An 18773-nucleotide genomic window follows, 5' to 3' on the forward strand; every position below is an offset into this window, starting at 1 on the left:
CTTCACCTCCCCCGCGTGGACATTAAAATTGCTACTATTATCCAGAGGCACACACGGTATTTTGTGCATGACACGAGCATCATCATTTTGCCGTATATAATGCGCCATGGATGAGTGCTTTTGGTGGATTTTTTTTATCGCGACAGATGACCAAAACCACTCTCGATCTTTAGGCTAAACGCCACGATTAGCGACTCATCTGCGTGAGTCTAAACTGGTTAATCTGCGAAAGTGAAAGCGTTTTTGGGAGATCCCTCTTATCTGGGAGGAAAATGTGGAAAACTCTTTGATATTTGAATTTGGCGAAAGTGAAGATTTTTATCTGTGTTCGAGGTTTAAAGACTGATTTTCGGACAATTACCTAGAGTGATTTGCAAAAGAGGATAAATTACAATGTGAGGAAAACACATTTTTTGCATTCTTTTTTTTCTCTATATTTTTGTCTTTGTTTTTTTTTACTATTATAATCTTTTAGTTTTGTTTTAGGGTTAAGTTTTCTACTTTTTTTCTCTTATAACTTTCTCTCTATTTTTTTACTCATCGGGGGTTTCTCTAATATTGATTTTAAATAAAAAAAAACTATTTTGCTGTAGTGAAACACATACAAAGATTTTCAGAATTTTCCTTATAAGGAGTATCCCATTGTAAATTCGATTTTTTTTTTCATAAAATGTTTTCATCGTGAAATACATTGTGCGAAAATGTACGTAGAATTTGGCAAAAATTACTTAATTTTGTTTTTTTTTTATAAAAGCTCTTTCACATACAAAACCCCTCGATTTTTATTTCTTTTTGGGAAAATTGTTTTCCTTTCTAAAATTTATTCGGTTGTTCGCAGGTTCAGTGGATAAGTTTTTTTTCAGGATTATTTCGGTGGTGAATTTTCAACTATATTTTTTTTTCTTATTATTATTCATTGAATATTAAGTAGCAAGGAGTGACGGCCTTTTTTTTCTTGGAAAATGAACTTTTCATTGAAAAAAAAATACATTATTCCCTTCATCATTCGTGCCATAAATATGATTTTATGACTTTTGTCACTACGTGCTAAATAATCCCCATTGAATCTATAAATATAACTTGTCGACACATTAATTCTATAATTTATTTACTATTCTAGAAGATGTTTCGCAAAATTATCACTAATTTGAAGAAATTTTCAAATATTCCCTTTTCAATTTGCTCCTTTGTTGGTTTGTTTTTCACGTCCAAATTCATTGATGGAGGAAAAAATGTACAAAAATAGCTTATTGAGAGAGCATAAAATGTGGTTTGTAAATAATAAAGTCCCATATATCGTGATGAATTTTATAAATCCCGATATATGTATGTGAAAATTTCTATCAATAAGTAATTAAAGCCTTTTTGATCTTTTATGATCTTTACAAATTGCGTGTATTTTGTGTATGTGTGTGTGTGTGTGTGGAAAGTGGAGGGAAGTTTGTGAAGACTAAAGAAATATTTTAGAGACTACATAATTTTATAATCCTAATCCTTAAATATTTTCTTCATAACATCACCATTATTAAGAATTAATTCGAAGGCTAAAAATTGAGTCATTCTCATATTAATACGCTCATCAACGTTATCTGAACAAGAGTCTGCTAAAAAAATCGCCATATTATATTAATTTTCTAATTAAAAATTATTTGTTAAGATCTAAAAATGCATTCAAAAAATTTTTTATACAATTCATAAAATATTTGCTTTTCTAGGAAGAAAATTAAATTTTTAATCAAAATTTCTTGTGCAAAAGACATAAGAAAGAGATTTTTAAGATCCAAAAATTATTCGAAAATTTCAAAATTTAAAAAAAATATGCTTTCGATACAATTTTTTAAAGTCACACTGTAGTAAAAAAAAAGGTAGGTATCATTTCATTTATCATGGATGGTGAAAATGAACAGAAAATATCATCAATAGGATATTGATTGTTCCATACATTGGTTCACTTTACTCACTAATAACTACCTCTCCTTCCTATGTGTCACCCTGCTTTATGATGGTCTTATTGGTGTCTGTTAGCAGAGGCGTCCTAGCGTCTGGTTCGAGATTTTCCTCTTCGGACGTTGCTGAATTTAATATATTGCTAAGTATCTCCCTCGGTTGAGTGTCATCTTCTTTGATGGCATTGGCTACTTTGGGTCCCTCAGTGTCGGGTTTCTCCGCAGTCTCGGTCACTTCCACGGTCACATTATCGGGCTGCGTGGGTGGAGGTGCCACGAAGCCATTTGTGAGTTCAACAGGTGTTGCAGTGGGTCTGGTAGACTTGCCTTGGAGATAGTATGTCATTAACTGACCTTTACCCTTCACAGCAACAAGGCCACGCTGCTCAAAGGTGTAACCAAACATCTGAAGGATATGCGTGGTCTCTTCCGTTATTTGTATTGCTCCAGCTTTTCCAGTGCTCTCCATTCTGGATGCAACGTTAACCGTATTGCCCCAGATATCGTAATGTGGCTTCCTGGCGCCAATTACACCAGCCGTTATAGGTCCATGATTCACTCCCATTTTAAGAACGAAATGATTGAAAGATTGCTCATTGATGCCCTGTAAGCGCAATTAATTTTCAATGAATTAAAATATACCCAGTAAGTTCAATAAATAAAATTTTACCTGTAAGGTCTTCTTCAGTTCTAGGGCAAATTCTACCAGCAGACCAAAGTGAGCCCATCGTACGACAATTGGATCATCAGGTTGCACCTGACGTTGTGGATTAAGTCCACTGGCTGCCATGTAAGTGGATCCGATTGTTTTAATTTTGATGATATCTTGAAACTGTGGCAATTCTAATAGGGCGTCAAAATCTGATATGACTTCATTGAGGAAGCGAAGACACTCGAGGCCCTGATTGTTGACCGTCTCCTCAGAGTAGAAATCCGAAAAATTGGGAATGCTGGCAAATAAAACACCCACTTCGGCATAACTCTGGGAGTAGAGATCATCATGAGAGCGCTTCCGATTCCCCATGAAATGAGCTGCTACGTGAACAGGGAGGATGTTGTACACAAGTTGCTCATTTCGTTGTCTCATGTCGCTGGCTTTCTCCTTGGCTTCTTCAACTTCGATCTTCCACATAAATATTACGCGATCCTCACGATCAAAGTGTCTCGCCAAAATTGCCAAACTTACCGCAATTGCAGTCAATTGTGCGGAGATCACAAACCGCAATGGAAGTTCGCTGCATTGAATGAAAACCAAAAATGAAATAAACCATTCACTAGAATCTCCTTTTAACGTATTTTTAAATGTTAAATAATTTATTTAGACTTGATAAAATTAAATTATCAAAACAATTTCATATTTCATTTCAATCAATGAAAAAGAGCGTTGGAGGCATCATCATTACCAAAATGGTATCGCATCAATTGGAAATTCCTTGGAAAATTCAATACGGATAGTTGTGCTTTATCCTACTTCACTTAATTACTTCCTCAGGCACCTCTCACTTTGATTAAATAAATTGAGTATACATAGTACAAGAAGTTATTGCTTTTCGTGAATTCTTTGTAAAGATTGCAAAGCAATAATTTTCCAGGGAAGTTGATTTTTAGGTCAACTCTGGAAATATCCCTGATAACATTTTCAAACTATATACATGATAGTTTCCTTGGGAATATACATATATACTCACACTGTCCATGATGTAGTCTGTTCTCTCTGGAATTCTGTCTCCATAATAAATATATTTGTAGAGCAGAAGAGAGCTGGAATATGAGAAAATTTTGTACCTCTCGGGGTATTTATGAATTGCATAACTCAAAATCTCACCTGTACTTGCAATTACCAGCAATATTTTGATAACATGGGAGATTTGTGCTAATATAGATGTACCGATGAGTATTAAGACGGCATAGTTTGTGAAGTAGGATGGAAAGTTTGCTTCTTCATCTTGATTACTTTGGTGGAGAGTTTCATTTAGAAAATTGTTGTTATTATCCGTGCACGTTAGGAAAACCTAAGAATGTTTTTTTTCAATATTAATCAGTGATTTTAATTGTATCATAGCACATAGAAACATACCATGTCAAGAAAATTCATGAGTACAATGATGAGTACAACAAGGATTGCTGCAGTTCTCCGTAGCCATATTTGATCATTGAATTTTCTGCTGATATTCACAATCCACTCGGGGAAAATCTGAAAGTTCAGCATTATATGATTTTTCAGCTCCATCCTGATGCTTCAGTGAATATTTTAAATGAGAGAAAAACTTACAAGGAAAAAGCTCTCCCCCACGGAAATGAAGACTAATGGGAAGATGAGGGGGAATGGCGCCAGAGTTAGTGTAAAATGGAGAGCAGTTCTGAAAGTTTGAGAGGAATTTCAATTAAATTTAGGTGGAAGTGGCAATCGGGGGAATGGGGTTCCATTACTAACTTTGGAAGCACCACGGGATAATAAGTAATGCCTAAAAAGTACACGACAAGGCATGCAAGAAGTGGCACTGCTGAATATGGTTCTCTGTACGCTGAATATGCTGCCTCATGGTTCTTATTGCGAAATGTTAACAAAAAATTCGTGTGCTTAGACAAATCCCTGGAAAATAAAAGTTGAGGAATAATTAAATGGAATTTTTGGGTAATTTACCCATGATGATAGCTTACCCATGTCCATCGCGACTAACTAACTCCTTCTGTAGCCTGGACTTGTAATCCTCTTCCTTCTGCTTGTCCTCCGATATGGGTGACACATCGTGACTATCTTGTGCAACGTTAGCCTGATAATATTCAGTTTGAAAACATAATGCAATTAAAATATATTCCATTTGAATTATTATATTTACGTCTGGGTACCTTGGTCTGGTCATCTTCCTGAAGTGTATCTGAGAGTGCATCCGATTCCAGAGACATTTGTTTCATATCGCCTAATTTCGTTGTTCCATTCTTCTCTTCGCTGATCGTAGGAACGAACTATATGAAGCGAGAATATAGAGAGAATATAAACATGAGAAACTTTGACTGTTTATAATACGTTGATAAACTCACGGGTTTCAGAACTTTAGTTATGAAATACGTTTTTAGTCCTGCAATCCTCAATGCTTCTTCTCTCTTCTCCCCATAAGCTGGCTCCACTTCAAACTCCCCGTTGAGGAATTTAAAAGTTTTCTCACTGATGTGAACTCGACTGTAAATAAAAAAATATCATTGAATGCACGGAAAATAAAGTAAGATTAACTTATAAGTGCTCTTCATTCACTTCTGTAAGAATTCTTTCAGCTCTGTAATATTGTAAGTATTTTACTTAATTTTATTGAAATAGGTATTTAAAATTGAATGTTAAACGAAGTTATGTTTTTTATATGAAAGTGTTATAAATCAACATCAACTTCTAAAATCGCATTAAAAAGTTGAACACATGGTGATTGAGGAGGAAATTAAATTACTCACTTTCTGTTTATTAAAGGAATTATTAAATGAAAAAAAAATTCTCATTTTAAAAAACTACTTTTTTTTTAGCTACGTGCATGCTAAACTGCGGTGTATTTATGTAACAGTAGAAAAATATTTGGTCAGTGATTTGGGAATAATCAATGATTTTTTGTATACGATAAGTTTGAACTGAAAGCGGATAACAATAAATATTCATAAAAATGCATAACTGCGAAACATGTTTTTTTTGTTAAAATTGTCTCTTTAAAAATTACAGAGGAGAAATTTTTAAATTTTAATTGATCATTCGAATTTTTGGTTTTATTTTTAATTAATTAAGAGATAAAAATCAGTTGAATCATATCTTTTAAATTTTTATTAGGAATCAATTCCAATACTTTTATGCTATATTCATATGAAAGCTTTTATTTATAAAATTGTTTTCATTTTAGTGCTTTGTAATAAAAAATACACATCTAAAAATAGTTGAATTTACAATAGGAAAAAAACATCGAAGTACATTTAAACCAGAATTTCAAAGAGTTTAATAAAAAATCATACCTATGTACGTGTTTTTCATTTTCATTGAATAAATTAATGAATACAAGCCATTTTATTTTAGCTCACTTTGTAATATTTGAAGTGAATGAGATTTAATTATTTTATTAATTAATAAAATAAGTGAGGGATGATTTAACGAATTTTTAAGACACGAAAGACAACATTTGAGAGTAAATAAAAATAAATGTTATTATTCCTAAATCTATTTCACAGATGATTTTCGATTGAGTAAATGTTGGAAAGTTACGCTTAAGAGGCCATAGAATAGAGAATATTGTTCACACGTCACAGAACTCGCAATAAAGACGATGAAAAAGATATTTTATGAAAAATTGCTTTTTCTTTTTTTTGTGCATGAAATTGTCCCCTAACAAATATGGGTCTTCTTGTGTGGATAAGATAGTCAAGAGGGCAAGAGTGGGAGTGGTTGAAAAATGAGAGACACTCACCCAGCCATTCCACTGGATTCCATTTTATTGGCCAATTCAACATCCTTCGAATACACATCGAACTGCCACTGACGCTGACCCAGGATACCAGCAAGAACAGCTCCAGTGTGAATGCCTACTCTCATGTCCACGGGCGATTGTGTTTTCTGCTGAACGTATCTGCAATATGGAAAAGTCCCCCGAGTGGGCCATTGTGATATTTGGGCACGGTTGTCCAATAAAACGACAAAGCAATTCAATACACGCTTAATATCGATAATTGCACCACTCACTTTATGGCTTTCACCATGGACAGCCCCATGTAGACGCACAGTTGGGCATGATTGGCAATTTCCTCGGGGGCCCCGCAGATGCAATAGTAACAATCACCCAGAATTTTAATTCGAAGCTGCTGGTATTTCTAAGAAGAGAAAAAAGAACAACTCAGCAACCCCACTAAAGAGTAATAGGGTGTGAAAAAATTCATCTTTACATCTGCCAGCCGATCAAATCGTGCAAAAAGCTCATTGAGCATTTTTACGAGATCCTGAGCTGAGTACGTTGAGGAAATCGCCGTGAAACCCACGATGTCGGCATACAAAATGCTACATGGGGGTGAGACAGAAAATGCGTAAGAAAAACACCTTCCATCAGCATCCTTCCTAATTAATTCAATTTACCTCACATTTTCATGGCGACTCATATAAATTTTCTTGAATTGCTCCGAATCTGTGCATCCCAAATCCTGCCTAAATTCAATTTGTTTTACATAAGCAAAAAAGGAAGTAAAATACCTCTCCGTACAAGGGAAAGAGTGTAAAGATCTGTTCGGGAGTGAAATTCTTTCTTGGGGGGTGTTTAATTAACCATTTTGTATTATGGTAGTAGACTTTATTTTTGCTGAATTAAGAAACAAATGAGTAAATATATTCAAGAATTATAATCCCTCAAATATTGGGATTATATTGTTTTCTCCTTTTAAATCCACTTTAATCCTTTTATTGTATATGCTCACATGCAAAAATAGCATGTAAGTTAAAATATAAGAAATATATCATTTATTTTATAAATCAGTCGTCCTTAACTTTATAGAAAAATAGATAAGTTTTTTTTTATTCTTTACGATATTTTAGCTGTGTTTCTTTTAAATTAATTTACGCTCTAGTTTGCTCTCACAAAATTGGTATACACTGAAAGAAACACGGCTCTCGTAAGCTTGGTCAGCTTACCAGTACATTTAATATTTAAAAACTGAGAACTCTCACTTCTACGCTATTCAATATTTTCAATTAAAAATAATAACAAAATGTCTAATTTAAAACTAATTTTTTTTGTGTCTGTTTATATTGTGGATTGAATACATTAATGCATAAAATTATCGTATTGTTGTGCAGTAATTCGCTTACAATACACTATAATTGCGTAACGTTTTTTTTAAGATAACTCTGCCATAAAATTGCTTTGCTGGTATTGAACTGATTAAGAATTTAGCACATATCTGTAGTATATAATACCGCATGTGTAGGTGATATAAATGTAAAACATATATGTACATATGTACATATATACGTATTATGTACTCATTCATCAACTTTATGAATAATTTATCAAAACAAATATATATTTATTTAAAAACAAAAGGAAGTATATAGCAGAATTATATGGATTTGTCCCAGAATTCATCTCTATTATTTAGAGATGCCACAGCATCATTCTGTTAATAATGAATTTAGAGTTAAAATAAAAGTTTGTGTATTTTTCATTACGCGCAGGAGTGAATGAAAAGGAAAATATATTGACCCATTTTCACTTGCTAGGATCTCTTTTTTAATGAATGCTAATACATAATGTTCATACATACATACGTACGTGGTTAATTGTGTCCTGAAAGCTCATTACTGAGAGCTTGAGATGATAAAATTAATCAGGTTTTCCTAAGTTGTTTGTGTAAATATTTGAAGAAAACTTTAAATTTAGTCATTCTAGATTAAACTTTTAGTCAACGAAGAATATTTGCAATTTTTTTTAATTCTTATGTACATTTAGTTTGTTTGCTGGGTAACTTAGGAATAAAGAATGCAAGGAGAAAATCTATTTTTTGATCATGTTTTAAAATTTTTAACTCGAACTTTAATTTCAATTTTGAAAGTTAACATAAATTATATAAAGGTATATCAACATAAAAAAGTGTGTTTTTTTGTATAGAGCAAAATGCAAATTTTATTCTCTATTCAGAGGAAAATTTCATTTCCATGAAAGCACCACAGAATATTATTCAAAGGTGCTTTTCTCACAGACTGAGAGAGAGCCAAAATAGTAATCCCCGTGAAAGAATTTCATCTCGATTGTGAGGCAAAGGGGGGAGGAAGAAAATAATTGAATTTGTACCTCATTTTCACTGCCACGTGAGAAGGAAGAACGGAAAGAAGGAGTCGCTCCTATTTTTGCGTGAGTCCCCACAATGCAAAAGAAATAATCCAATGACGAATGATTGAATTAATTGAGTGGCATTATTTACTGTTTATCGATTTTACCTGCTCAGCGGACTCCTCCTCAATAAGCATCTTCACTTCGAGGCTTTTCTTGGCCTCCAAGAAGGCGCGTCGTTGCTTGATTTCACCTAAATGGTAGCACAAGAGTCCCACAAGTGTGGCGCCAACAATAAATATCATATTAACCAATTGCTGAAAAGATACATAAATAAGATTTTAACTTTACAAAGTTTGTGAAAATTTAAAATAAAAATATTCCTAATTAAAAAAAAAACCTAATATTTTTTATAAAATTAATTGGCCTTAATTTGTTAAAAGTAGATACATTAAGAAAATTTGATGTTGATCTGAGATGATTTTTTTCTTAAATTTACATCCACTTGTCTGCCAATTAATAATAGTGGAGATATTTTATTTGTATAGATGTATTTTATATAGCTTTAACTATGTGTGGATTTTTTTAAAATGATTGTGCATATAAAACAGGAATATACTTAGAATAAATAAATAGAGAAGAAATTCAGACTATCACAGGAGGAATCATCAATTCGCAGATACAATATTCCCACCACAAACCATGTAATTGCGCTCGAGTGAACTTTATCAAATCTTTAATAGGTGTAATAAATGGTGAATGATATTTATTTTGATAGTGCTTGTCTATGTAGAAAGAAGATTTAAAGTTCTCACGCCAAATTGCGTTTTGCTCTCATAAATCTTAATTTGTGGCTCTCAATTGATAAATAACCGGGATGTTTGGTATATTTTGCATGCTTCCCAGCTAACACGTTAGAGCTTTGTAACCCTCTTTGTATGCTTTGTATGTAATTAAATTTGTAATAAATTACCCAACTGACCGATGCAACTCTAACGCGTTCTTTTAAGTGCAAGATCATAAGTTTAAATAGAATTAGGTGCTTTAGTTGTAGGGTGTTATTCGCATATGTTTTATGAATATCAACATTCCATTGGTAACAACAGGAAGTTTAGACGTAGGTTTTTTATTTCCTTAAATGATAGGTAGCCCAGTTTTTATTGGGATTATATAAAAATCAAACAGTTTTATTCGTTACTTTAAAAGGTACGTTTAAATTCTCTCCCTTTAGCAAACATAACTTTGTAGTAAAAAAAAATATTTTTATGTTAAGGAAAACAATAAAAATATGATTATAACACAAAATTTTTGGGGTCTAGAGTTCTTACTATCTACTCTCTCGTCCTATTAATCAAAAAAGAGATTTGTGAAATTTATCGATTTTCTTCCACGTGAAGTTGTTGAGAATATTTTTAGTTCATTCCAAGCACGTTTGTTGGCCACAATTCTCTTAACTTTCACACAATTCAGAATTCAAATAGCACAATTTAAATCACAGGGATTAACAGACATCTCCCGGCAGAAGGTGAAATTTGAGCTACAACGCAAAAATGAAAAATGAGCCAAAAAATGTGACTTCAGATAGCAAAAAGGGAGTTTATATACAGAAAAAAAATCAATGTCCAGTCAGCCGTGATGAGTGTTGTGGGGCCTTTTTATGATCCCACAGGGCAGTTTGTTTTAATTACAATTTGCATCATTTCACAAAGCAAAGAGTGAATTACGTGCTCCGCCTAGTGTGACGTGACTACCAATCGATTAAGGTTCTAATTAATTCACAGTATTCACGTTGACCGGTACTGATGAGCCCAACCCCCATTCACTGGCCACCGTGTCAGTAGATGTACATGGGTAGAGTTACAATCTTCTTTTTCATGTAACTTGCATTTTCTTTCACTTATTTTGTCATTTCTATTTAAAATAGCCAAAATAGAGTATCGTATTTCCTCTACTTCCTCTATTTATTAATTCATTTCTATATCAATAATTAAAAGTAATTTAAAAAAAAAAAAATTTTAATATTGGAGAAAAAAAAGCTTTTTATTTCAGTTTTGAAGAAAATTTGTAAAATTTTCAAAGACATACCTGCTTCCAGAAGAAGGAATCCACTTGTGCCAAACCCATAATTATTCCAATATACATGAAGAAGGTAGCAATACCAAAAAAGATTAGGTGATATTTCATGGGCACCGGTAGGATGATATAGACGAGGAAATTGAGGAGCATCACCCATCCCAGACAATCCCTGAAAGCACCGCAGAAAGCACAAGATTTAGTATTCAGTCCACATTATTCTTAGTCTCCGCTGAGGCATGTGGTGTGGGATGATGGAAAGTACACGCGATATAGAATCTCATTGATTATTGATTTTGCCATTAGAGATGGTATATATACAAAGGAAAGTCTCACGGTATATTGTCACTCTTTAGAATTAGCAATGGAGATCATAAATCGAGATTAGGCGTTATCATGGGGGGAGTGGACTTTTTGGAAAACTTACTTAGGTATAAGGTTATCTTTGAGTATTAGATGAAGGGCGAGTTGGAGGAAGGCAAAAGTCCATCCGAGATATGGCGCGACTTTCCAAATGTTATCCTTGAATTTCCCACCGAGTACCAGCACCACAAGGAGAATCACATTTGAAATGAGGAACAGACAGATACATCCTGTATGTGAAAAGGAGAGAAATGGGATAAAATTCAACGTCCCAACCAACTGACAAAATCCAAATTGGTTCGCTTTACCTAAACTCCCGTAGGTCTGCCCCTGTGGTATTGCTATGGCCCACAGGTCAAATAGGATTGACGTAAAGAGGAAGCAAATGAGTCCACTGCGTTTCTGCTTGATGGAATAATTCTGGTACAATTTGTCAAGAACACTATCCGGTAGCAAAATATCCGACGCAATGTTCTGCTGACTCTTCGCCTCCATTGGCGATTTACCATGTTCATCCCCCATTGCCTTACCCATAGCTATCCCCTGACCAATGTCACTTCTTGCACTCACTTTTGCACTCCACACGATTCTCCATTATCATCATCTACTTTTTTATAGATCTTCGTGACACCACCTCATTTATCCATCTCCATTCACTGACAGAGATGAGTCCAATATTCTACTACACAGTTTTCTCGCTGAATCCTTCTCTGTGTGGCGGATCAAAAAAAAAAAATAATGTGAAAAGACATAATAATATCGCATCACTGTGGAGAGTTTCTTTTTTTAAAAATAGAAATTTATTTTGATTTAGGGACAACAAATGTAGATCAAGTTGATTTAAGATGGAAAAAATATAAATTGCGGATTTTTTTTTAAACTCATGACCCTCGTGACATTAAATTTGATGAGATTTTTGTATAATTCTCTAAAAAATATACGTAGGGGGACCAGAAAAAAATTCTCATTCCTTAATCATTAAGAGTGGCATAAATGTTTGATATGTATATGTTAGTATAGTTATATAGAATAAGCCTAACATAATTAAAAAAAATAAGAATATTTCATTCCATCATTAAATAACGTTGGTAGGTATCCATATAAAAAAAAATTAATAATATAAGATGTGGGTGGATACTTTCATAGTAAAGTATTTGGTTTTTATTGTCAAGAATTTTTCTTTCCATTTCAAAGTCTACATTGCTATAAAATGTGTTAGCTTGCTTATCAAGAACAAAAATTCTCCCCTTCGTTCTCTCTCTCTCTCATCCTTTACAAAACTTAATTAAAGAAAATTTCTCTACAAAAAAATCATGATTAATGCTTAAGTAAACTTGTCTAACTTATTGAGAACATTTAAAAGCTGACATTAATCTCAAAAACGCTTTTATAAAGGAAAAAGGAAATTTTATTACACGAGATATCCTATTTTATTCTTTTATGTCTTCCGGGATATGTAGGAAAAATTTACAATTCTTGTCATGATGTACCTATATACTATCTACATCTTGTTTCCGCAATTCGTAAAGTATATTTTTTCATTTCATTTTATATAGAAAATGCATCCTGGGGGGATACAAAAAAAATAATATGCATCCTTCCTAGATGGAAGTTTCAAAAGACAAGTGTGACACGAAATGGGATAATGTATCATATCTAAGCCACAGGAGAACACTAGAAGTAAGAACTATGACACAACCTTGACCAAATCGATTTAAAGAGGAATAGGCTACCATGGAAATCATGGAAATACAGAAGGTGAGATGAAAGCCCTTTACAAAATTTGATTGATATGTATTGCGGTGAAATATTTCGCGCGAGATTATTGGATAATGAATTTATGTATATATTTTGTAATTTTAATATTCCCAAATTTGATCAATTTACGGAGGTGTTTGGAGCATGAAAATACGGGAACTGCGAGGGAGGTGGGTAGATGAGGTACGTGTTTGCTCCCTTCTGTCTGCCTCCCCATCCAAATTCTTCAACTTTCTTTTGCACCCTCTTTCCACCCTAAATACATTCCATGCAGGTGAATAACAGAGCGACGAACTTTTCCCACCCAAATGGGGAGACGGGAAATTTTCACCCGCCCCGAAGAAAGAAAAGCGACATCGCTGTGACGTATGTAGATAGGTGGCGCTATAGGCGCCACATCCTTGTCATTATAATAAAGATAGTTGAACTTGAAACATGTGTCTCTACATGGTGGCAGCGTTTTGGAGATAAATTCAATAAAATTAGCAAAGTTATTAAAGGAATAAGTCAAGAAGAGCATAAATCATGGCAGAGCATAAAGTTATTGGAGTGAAGCAGCCAGGGCATCTTGTAGTGGGCAAAGATATGCACATAACCTGGATGGACTTTGAATCAGATTTTTACTGGTACGGCCAGGCTATTGAGATTGATAAAATGCCCAAGCCCGTGCAAGCAGCAATCCTAATGTCAACATTGGGTCCTGGCGTGAGGAAAATTTTCGAGACGTTCGATTTGAGCAAGTCCCAAAAGGAGGACAAAAACGCCATTTTGGAGAAGTTTCGAAGATATTTTGTGCCGCAGGCTAATGAAATTTTTGAGTCCAACCAATTCTTCCGTATGCGTCAAGAAGCCGGGGAGACATTTGATGGGTTCCTCACGAGAGTCAGAGTACAAGTAAAGAAGTGTGACTATCCATCAGCAGTTGTAGACAGGCTCATTCGCGATAAGATTGTTTCCGGATTGCATTCTGAAAAACTCAAGGAAAAACTTCTTGCGGCACGTAATCCCACTTTGCAGGAGACTATCAGCACCTGCCAAGCTTTTGAACAAGCTACGCGCCAGGTTAAAGAAATGGATTCGATGAAGGATGAGAGCCAGCAGATTGACGCAATCGCTTCCGGCACTTCCGGCCCCAAGCCAAAAGACAAAAAGGAGGAAGAGTTTGATTGCCGCAGATGCCTCACGAAACATGGCCCGAAGAAATGTCCCGCTTTTAACAAGAAGTGTGCAAAATGTGGATTCCGAGGTCACGTTAAGGATGCTTGTAGGTCGCGGCGAAAGATTAATGAGATAACGGAGGAAGATCCTAAAGAAGAAGTCAATGTGGAGGAGTTGAAAATCTTCTCAATCAGTGGCATCAACTCGCAAGATTGGATGGAAGAATTGGCATACAATGGGAAGAAATTCAGTGTCAAGATTGATACAGGAGCGGAGTGTTGTGTTTTGCCATGGAAAGTAGTGAGAAGTCTTGGAATTTCGAAATTGGATAAATCACAAGTGAAGAGACTCATATCATACGACGGAGGCACCATTGATGTCATCGGAAAAGTGAAGCTGAGTTGCTCCGTCCGAGACAAATCTGTGAACATCATTTTCCAAGTGATAGACAAGAACTGCACGCCAGTTATCGACGGCAACACATCAATGAGAGCAAACATCATCAAAAAAGTGAGTGAGGTTAAAGAAGAAATTTTCAAAGGGCTTGGGTGTTTGAAGAATTTTGTGTATGATGTTGATCTCTGTGAAAAACCTACCTGGCAGATTCACAAGCCAAGGAACATTCCTCATGCAGCAAGAGAAGATGTAAAGGCAGAGATTGACAAGATGGTGCGAATGGAAGTGATCCGCCCTTGCACAGAGGCCCGCGAAATGGTGTCACCGCTTGTGATAGTCAAGAAAGATGGCAAGTATCGAGTTTGCATTGATTTGGTTGATGTGAATAAGAATATTAAGAGAAGACATTACCCACTAAGAACTCTTGATGAAATTGTAGCTAGAATCTCCGGAAGCAAATGTTTCACCAAACTGGATTGCACCAAGGGGTTTTGGCAATTGAAGGTTTCAGAGAAAACGACCAAGATTCTCACATTCACCACTCCGTGGGGCCGATATGAATGCCTGCGACTTCCATTTGGGCTAGCCTCGGCTCCAGAAATATACCAGCAAATTATGGAAAACATGTTGGGTCATCTGAATGGAGTGGAAGTTTCAATGGATGATGTTCTAATTCACACAGAAACTCCCGAACAGCTGGCGGATCTCACCAAAACAGTCGTGCAAATTCTGGCCAGCAATGGGTTGAAGCTAAACAAAGATAAATGTGAATTCAACCAGCCCAAAGTCAAGTTTCTGGGTCACTTGTTCTCGGAGAGAGGTTTGGAGATTGATCCAGATAAAGTGGAGGCCATCAAAAATCTCCGGGTTCCGCAGGACAAAGAAACTTTGCAGAGACTCCTGGGAGCTGTGAACTATTTGGGGAAATTTATTCCAAATCTCGCAGAAATTACGAGCCCTTTGCGGGAACTACTGAAGAAGGATGTCGTGTGGCACTGGGAACATGAGCAGAAAGAGGCTTTTAGAAAAGTGATAGAATGCCTTGTCAGTGCACCAGTGTTGCAATATTACGATGTGAATCAGGACGTGACCCTATCGGTGGACAGCTCGTCAAAAGCGTTCGGGGCAGTGTTGTTGCAGAATGGTCACCCAATAGCATATGCTTCAAAGTCTCTGACAGCCAGTCAGCAAAACTGGCCACAAATCGAAAAGGAAGCTGGAGCCATAAGATTTGCATGTACAAAATTCCATGATATGGTGTGGGGAAAGAAGCTGATGATTGAATCTGATCACAAACCACTGGAGAGCATCTTCAAGAAATCCCTCAGTCAAGCCCCACCGAGACTGCGCAGAATCATCTACGATGTGAAGCCATATAATCCAACAGTGATATACAAGAGGGGTAAGGATATTCCTCTGGCGGATGCTTTGAGTAGGGATTCGGAGAACTTACCAGATGACAGTCCGGAAGAATGCGAAGTGCTTCTCACATTGTGTTTGCAGGGTGATGCAAAAGCTAGGTTCCAAAAAGCGACAGAAACTGATGTAGAAATGCAAGTGCTGTGGAAGTGCGTTCTCAGGGGCTGGCCAGAGAATCAGAAAGAAGTCCCAAAAGTGATTCGTCCATATTTTGCTTGCAGAGATGAGATTTCGCTTGCGGAAGGATTGATTTTCAAAGGCGATAGATGCATAGTTCCACCCTCAGAGAGACAAACTGTGCTTAAGCAGATACACAATGGACATTGGGGAATTCAGAATTGTCTTCGCAGGGCCCGAGAGTTTGTGTACTGGCCAAGAATGAACGAAGAAGTCTCGGAGATGGTAAGCAAATGCCCTATTTGTCAAAAATATCAAAATTTGCCCCCCAGGGAAGAATTGAAAATGAAGGAAGTGCCACAAGTCCCTTTCCAAATCGTGGCTACTGATCTCTTTGTGCTGGACGGAGTGGATTATGTGCTTTTGGCAGATTCGTTCAGTGGATATTTTGATTTTCGAAAACTGAGCACAACGTCATCGGAAGCAGTCATAGCATTCCTCAAAGAGAAGTTTTCCGATTGGGGTATTCCCGAGCAAGTGCATTCCGATGGAGGACCACAATATTCCTCCAGAGAGTTTAGCCAATTTGCATCAGAGTGGGGATTTACTCATGTGATTTCAAGTCCGTATTACCCTCGATCCAACGGATTGGCTGAAAGGTATGTGCAAACCGCGAAAAAGATGATTAAAAAGTGCAAGGAGGATCGACAAGATATTCGTATGGCGTTGCTAATGTCAAGAGTTACCCCAGGAAATGAACTCAAATCGGTGGGAGAACGTCTATGCGGAAGAAAGTTGCGGAATCCCCTCTCTTTTCAGAGATGCACGTCAAAGGAATGTGATGATCAAAACAAGGTGTTGCAGGAAGCTCGACAAAAGCAGAAGATGAATTCAGACCGTGGAACCGCTGCAAGAGCTCACAAACCTTTCAATCCGGGAGAGCGTGTACGTGTAAAAGAAATATCTGGTTCCTGGAAGTTTGGGAAGATTTATCAGAAGTTTACGGACCGATCGTATCACATTGATCTTGATGATGGGAGAAGAATTCGAAGGAATGCAAAGTACATTCATCCTACCAAAGTTGAAGAGAAAATGGACACAGAGGATGGTGGAGGTTGCCTTATTGAAATAGTTCCTGTTCCGGAAGCTACAGCACCTCAGTCAGATGGGAGTCCTATTCATCAACAAGCAGCAGAGGCGCCAGGAACACCTCGTTCAAGATATGGAAGACCAATTAGGAGGCCAGTGAGATTGGATCTATGAGTCATTATGAAGTTTATTTATTTTTTCATGTAGAAAGCAATTCTTTTATTCTTTTTTTTATTTTATGGGAAAGGAAGAAGGAAAGAAGAAGCTTGAAGGGGGAGATGTGACGTATGTAGATAGGTGGCGCTATAGGCGCCACATCCTTGTCATTATAATAAAGATAGTTGAACTTGAAACATGTGTCTCTACAATCGCGTCTTGGAGGAAAAAGCTGGAAATTTGTGGGGAAAGTTTTTCCATTCTGCACACCACTTTCTGATTGAAAATTGTGCAGGCAACTCCACCAATACACATGTCATTAACTTTTCCAACCAATCACCATTTTTAGTGCACTTTTTGGGGTCAAAAAATCGCACCGGTGAAGCTAAAAATCCAAATTATTTCTTCACTTTTTTGCCCCAAATGGCAGCCACTTAATTTCACTCCACACGTCTGTCCGATAGAAAAAAAACGCAACTTTCTCCGTGAGCTTTTCCTGTCGATCTACTACAAATTTTTTTTTCTATACACTTTTGCACTCGTACTTCTCTCTACAACACTGAGGAGGTGCAGGGAACAATTGGGGTCACACACTGATATTTCGTGGGTACATGAAATAGAGGTGAAAAGTTATTGGAGGTTTGCGGAAGGAACATAAAAAGGAAAACTTTGCAGTAATCTATGTGTAACTTTGCATGGGAAATCTTATGGTTTGTTGCACACTGAAAGGAGCTCACAGAAGCTTTTCACAGGACACTCTCTCACTGACTGATTTCGAGGGGCTTTTCTCACGACAAAATGGGTCTCGTAGTGAGTTTTCTCTCACACTGCACGAGTTTCCTCTCAGGGAGATTTGAGAGTGCAGAGAGGACTCGAGAGAAAATTAAGCTTTCCCGCGTGAGTAAAAAGAGGGGAAATTGATTTTCCATTTACTTGAGAAAATTGCCATACAAACTATTGTTGGTAATAGTGATGCATATATTTTTTTTTAGCTTTGTTCTTTAAAATTAGAAAAGATTCTAAAGATTTTTTTTTCATATTCAACGACAAATTTTTGAAAGAATTTCTAAATGTAACAAACAAGGATGTTAAAAAAAATCTCTTTCTGAATACATTCAAGAGATTTTAAAATTAAATTTAAAAATTCTGAATTGCTTTTTCACGTGAGTGAAAATGTATAGTGTAAGTAATTTTCATCTATAGAGAAGAACAAATAAATGTGTGAAAAATTGATGATAAATGGAGAGTGTTACGGAGAATTCATAGAGCGAGAGAAAATAGAGATAAATGAAAACTCACGAGTACTTGCAGAGTAGATTGACTTTTGAGTGAAAAACTCATTAATTGATCAATTGATGCACCACTGACGCCTGAAAAATTGATGAGAATCATATTGAGAGGCGTGAAATCAATACGAATAATCCCACTCAGTCAGTCAGAAAAACGCCACAATATTGCTCATAGAAAATATATTTATCTTCTTCATCTCAATAGCAAGAAAATGTAAAGATAAAAG

At 35.9% G+C, this 18773-nt stretch overlaps 1 protein-coding gene across 10 annotated transcripts; it reads right to left on the reverse strand.

Moving 5' to 3' along the window:
- Positions 1–475: 475 nt before the first annotated feature.
- Positions 476–18044, reverse strand: LOC129790072 (adenylate cyclase type 3). 10 transcript variants are annotated; one of them, XM_055827278.1, is made up of 21 exons: positions 17803–18003; positions 17528–17710; positions 11473–11874; positions 11229–11394; positions 10814–10973; positions 8896–9045; positions 8750–8799; positions 7042–7110; positions 6855–6966; positions 6655–6782; positions 6383–6541; positions 4989–5127; positions 4797–4913; positions 4608–4720; positions 4381–4539; positions 4219–4306; positions 4024–4140; positions 3772–3958; positions 3635–3707; positions 2617–3181; positions 476–2550 (listed from the first exon to the last, which is right to left on the reverse strand). In XM_055827278.1, exons 3-21 carry the CDS (start codon positions 11696–11698, stop codon positions 1981–1983), a joined length of 3348 nt encoding a protein of 1115 aa, XP_055683253.1. In that variant the 5' UTR covers positions 11699–11874; positions 17528–17710; positions 17803–18003; the 3' UTR covers positions 476–1980. The 10 variants fall into 10 exon arrangements, with proteins under 10 accessions (XP_055683253.1, XP_055683252.1, XP_055683251.1 ...); XM_055827277.1 differs by lacking the exon at positions 17528–17710 and having other exon boundaries at positions 17995–18044; XM_055827276.1 differs by having other exon boundaries at positions 17635–18027.
- Positions 18045–18773: the final 729 nt, after the last annotated feature.

Source organism: Lutzomyia longipalpis, chromosome 2, assembly GCF_024334085.1.
Source record: "Lutzomyia longipalpis isolate SR_M1_2022 chromosome 2, ASM2433408v1".
Classification (NCBI taxonomy): domain Eukaryota; kingdom Metazoa; phylum Arthropoda; class Insecta; order Diptera; family Psychodidae; genus Lutzomyia; species Lutzomyia longipalpis.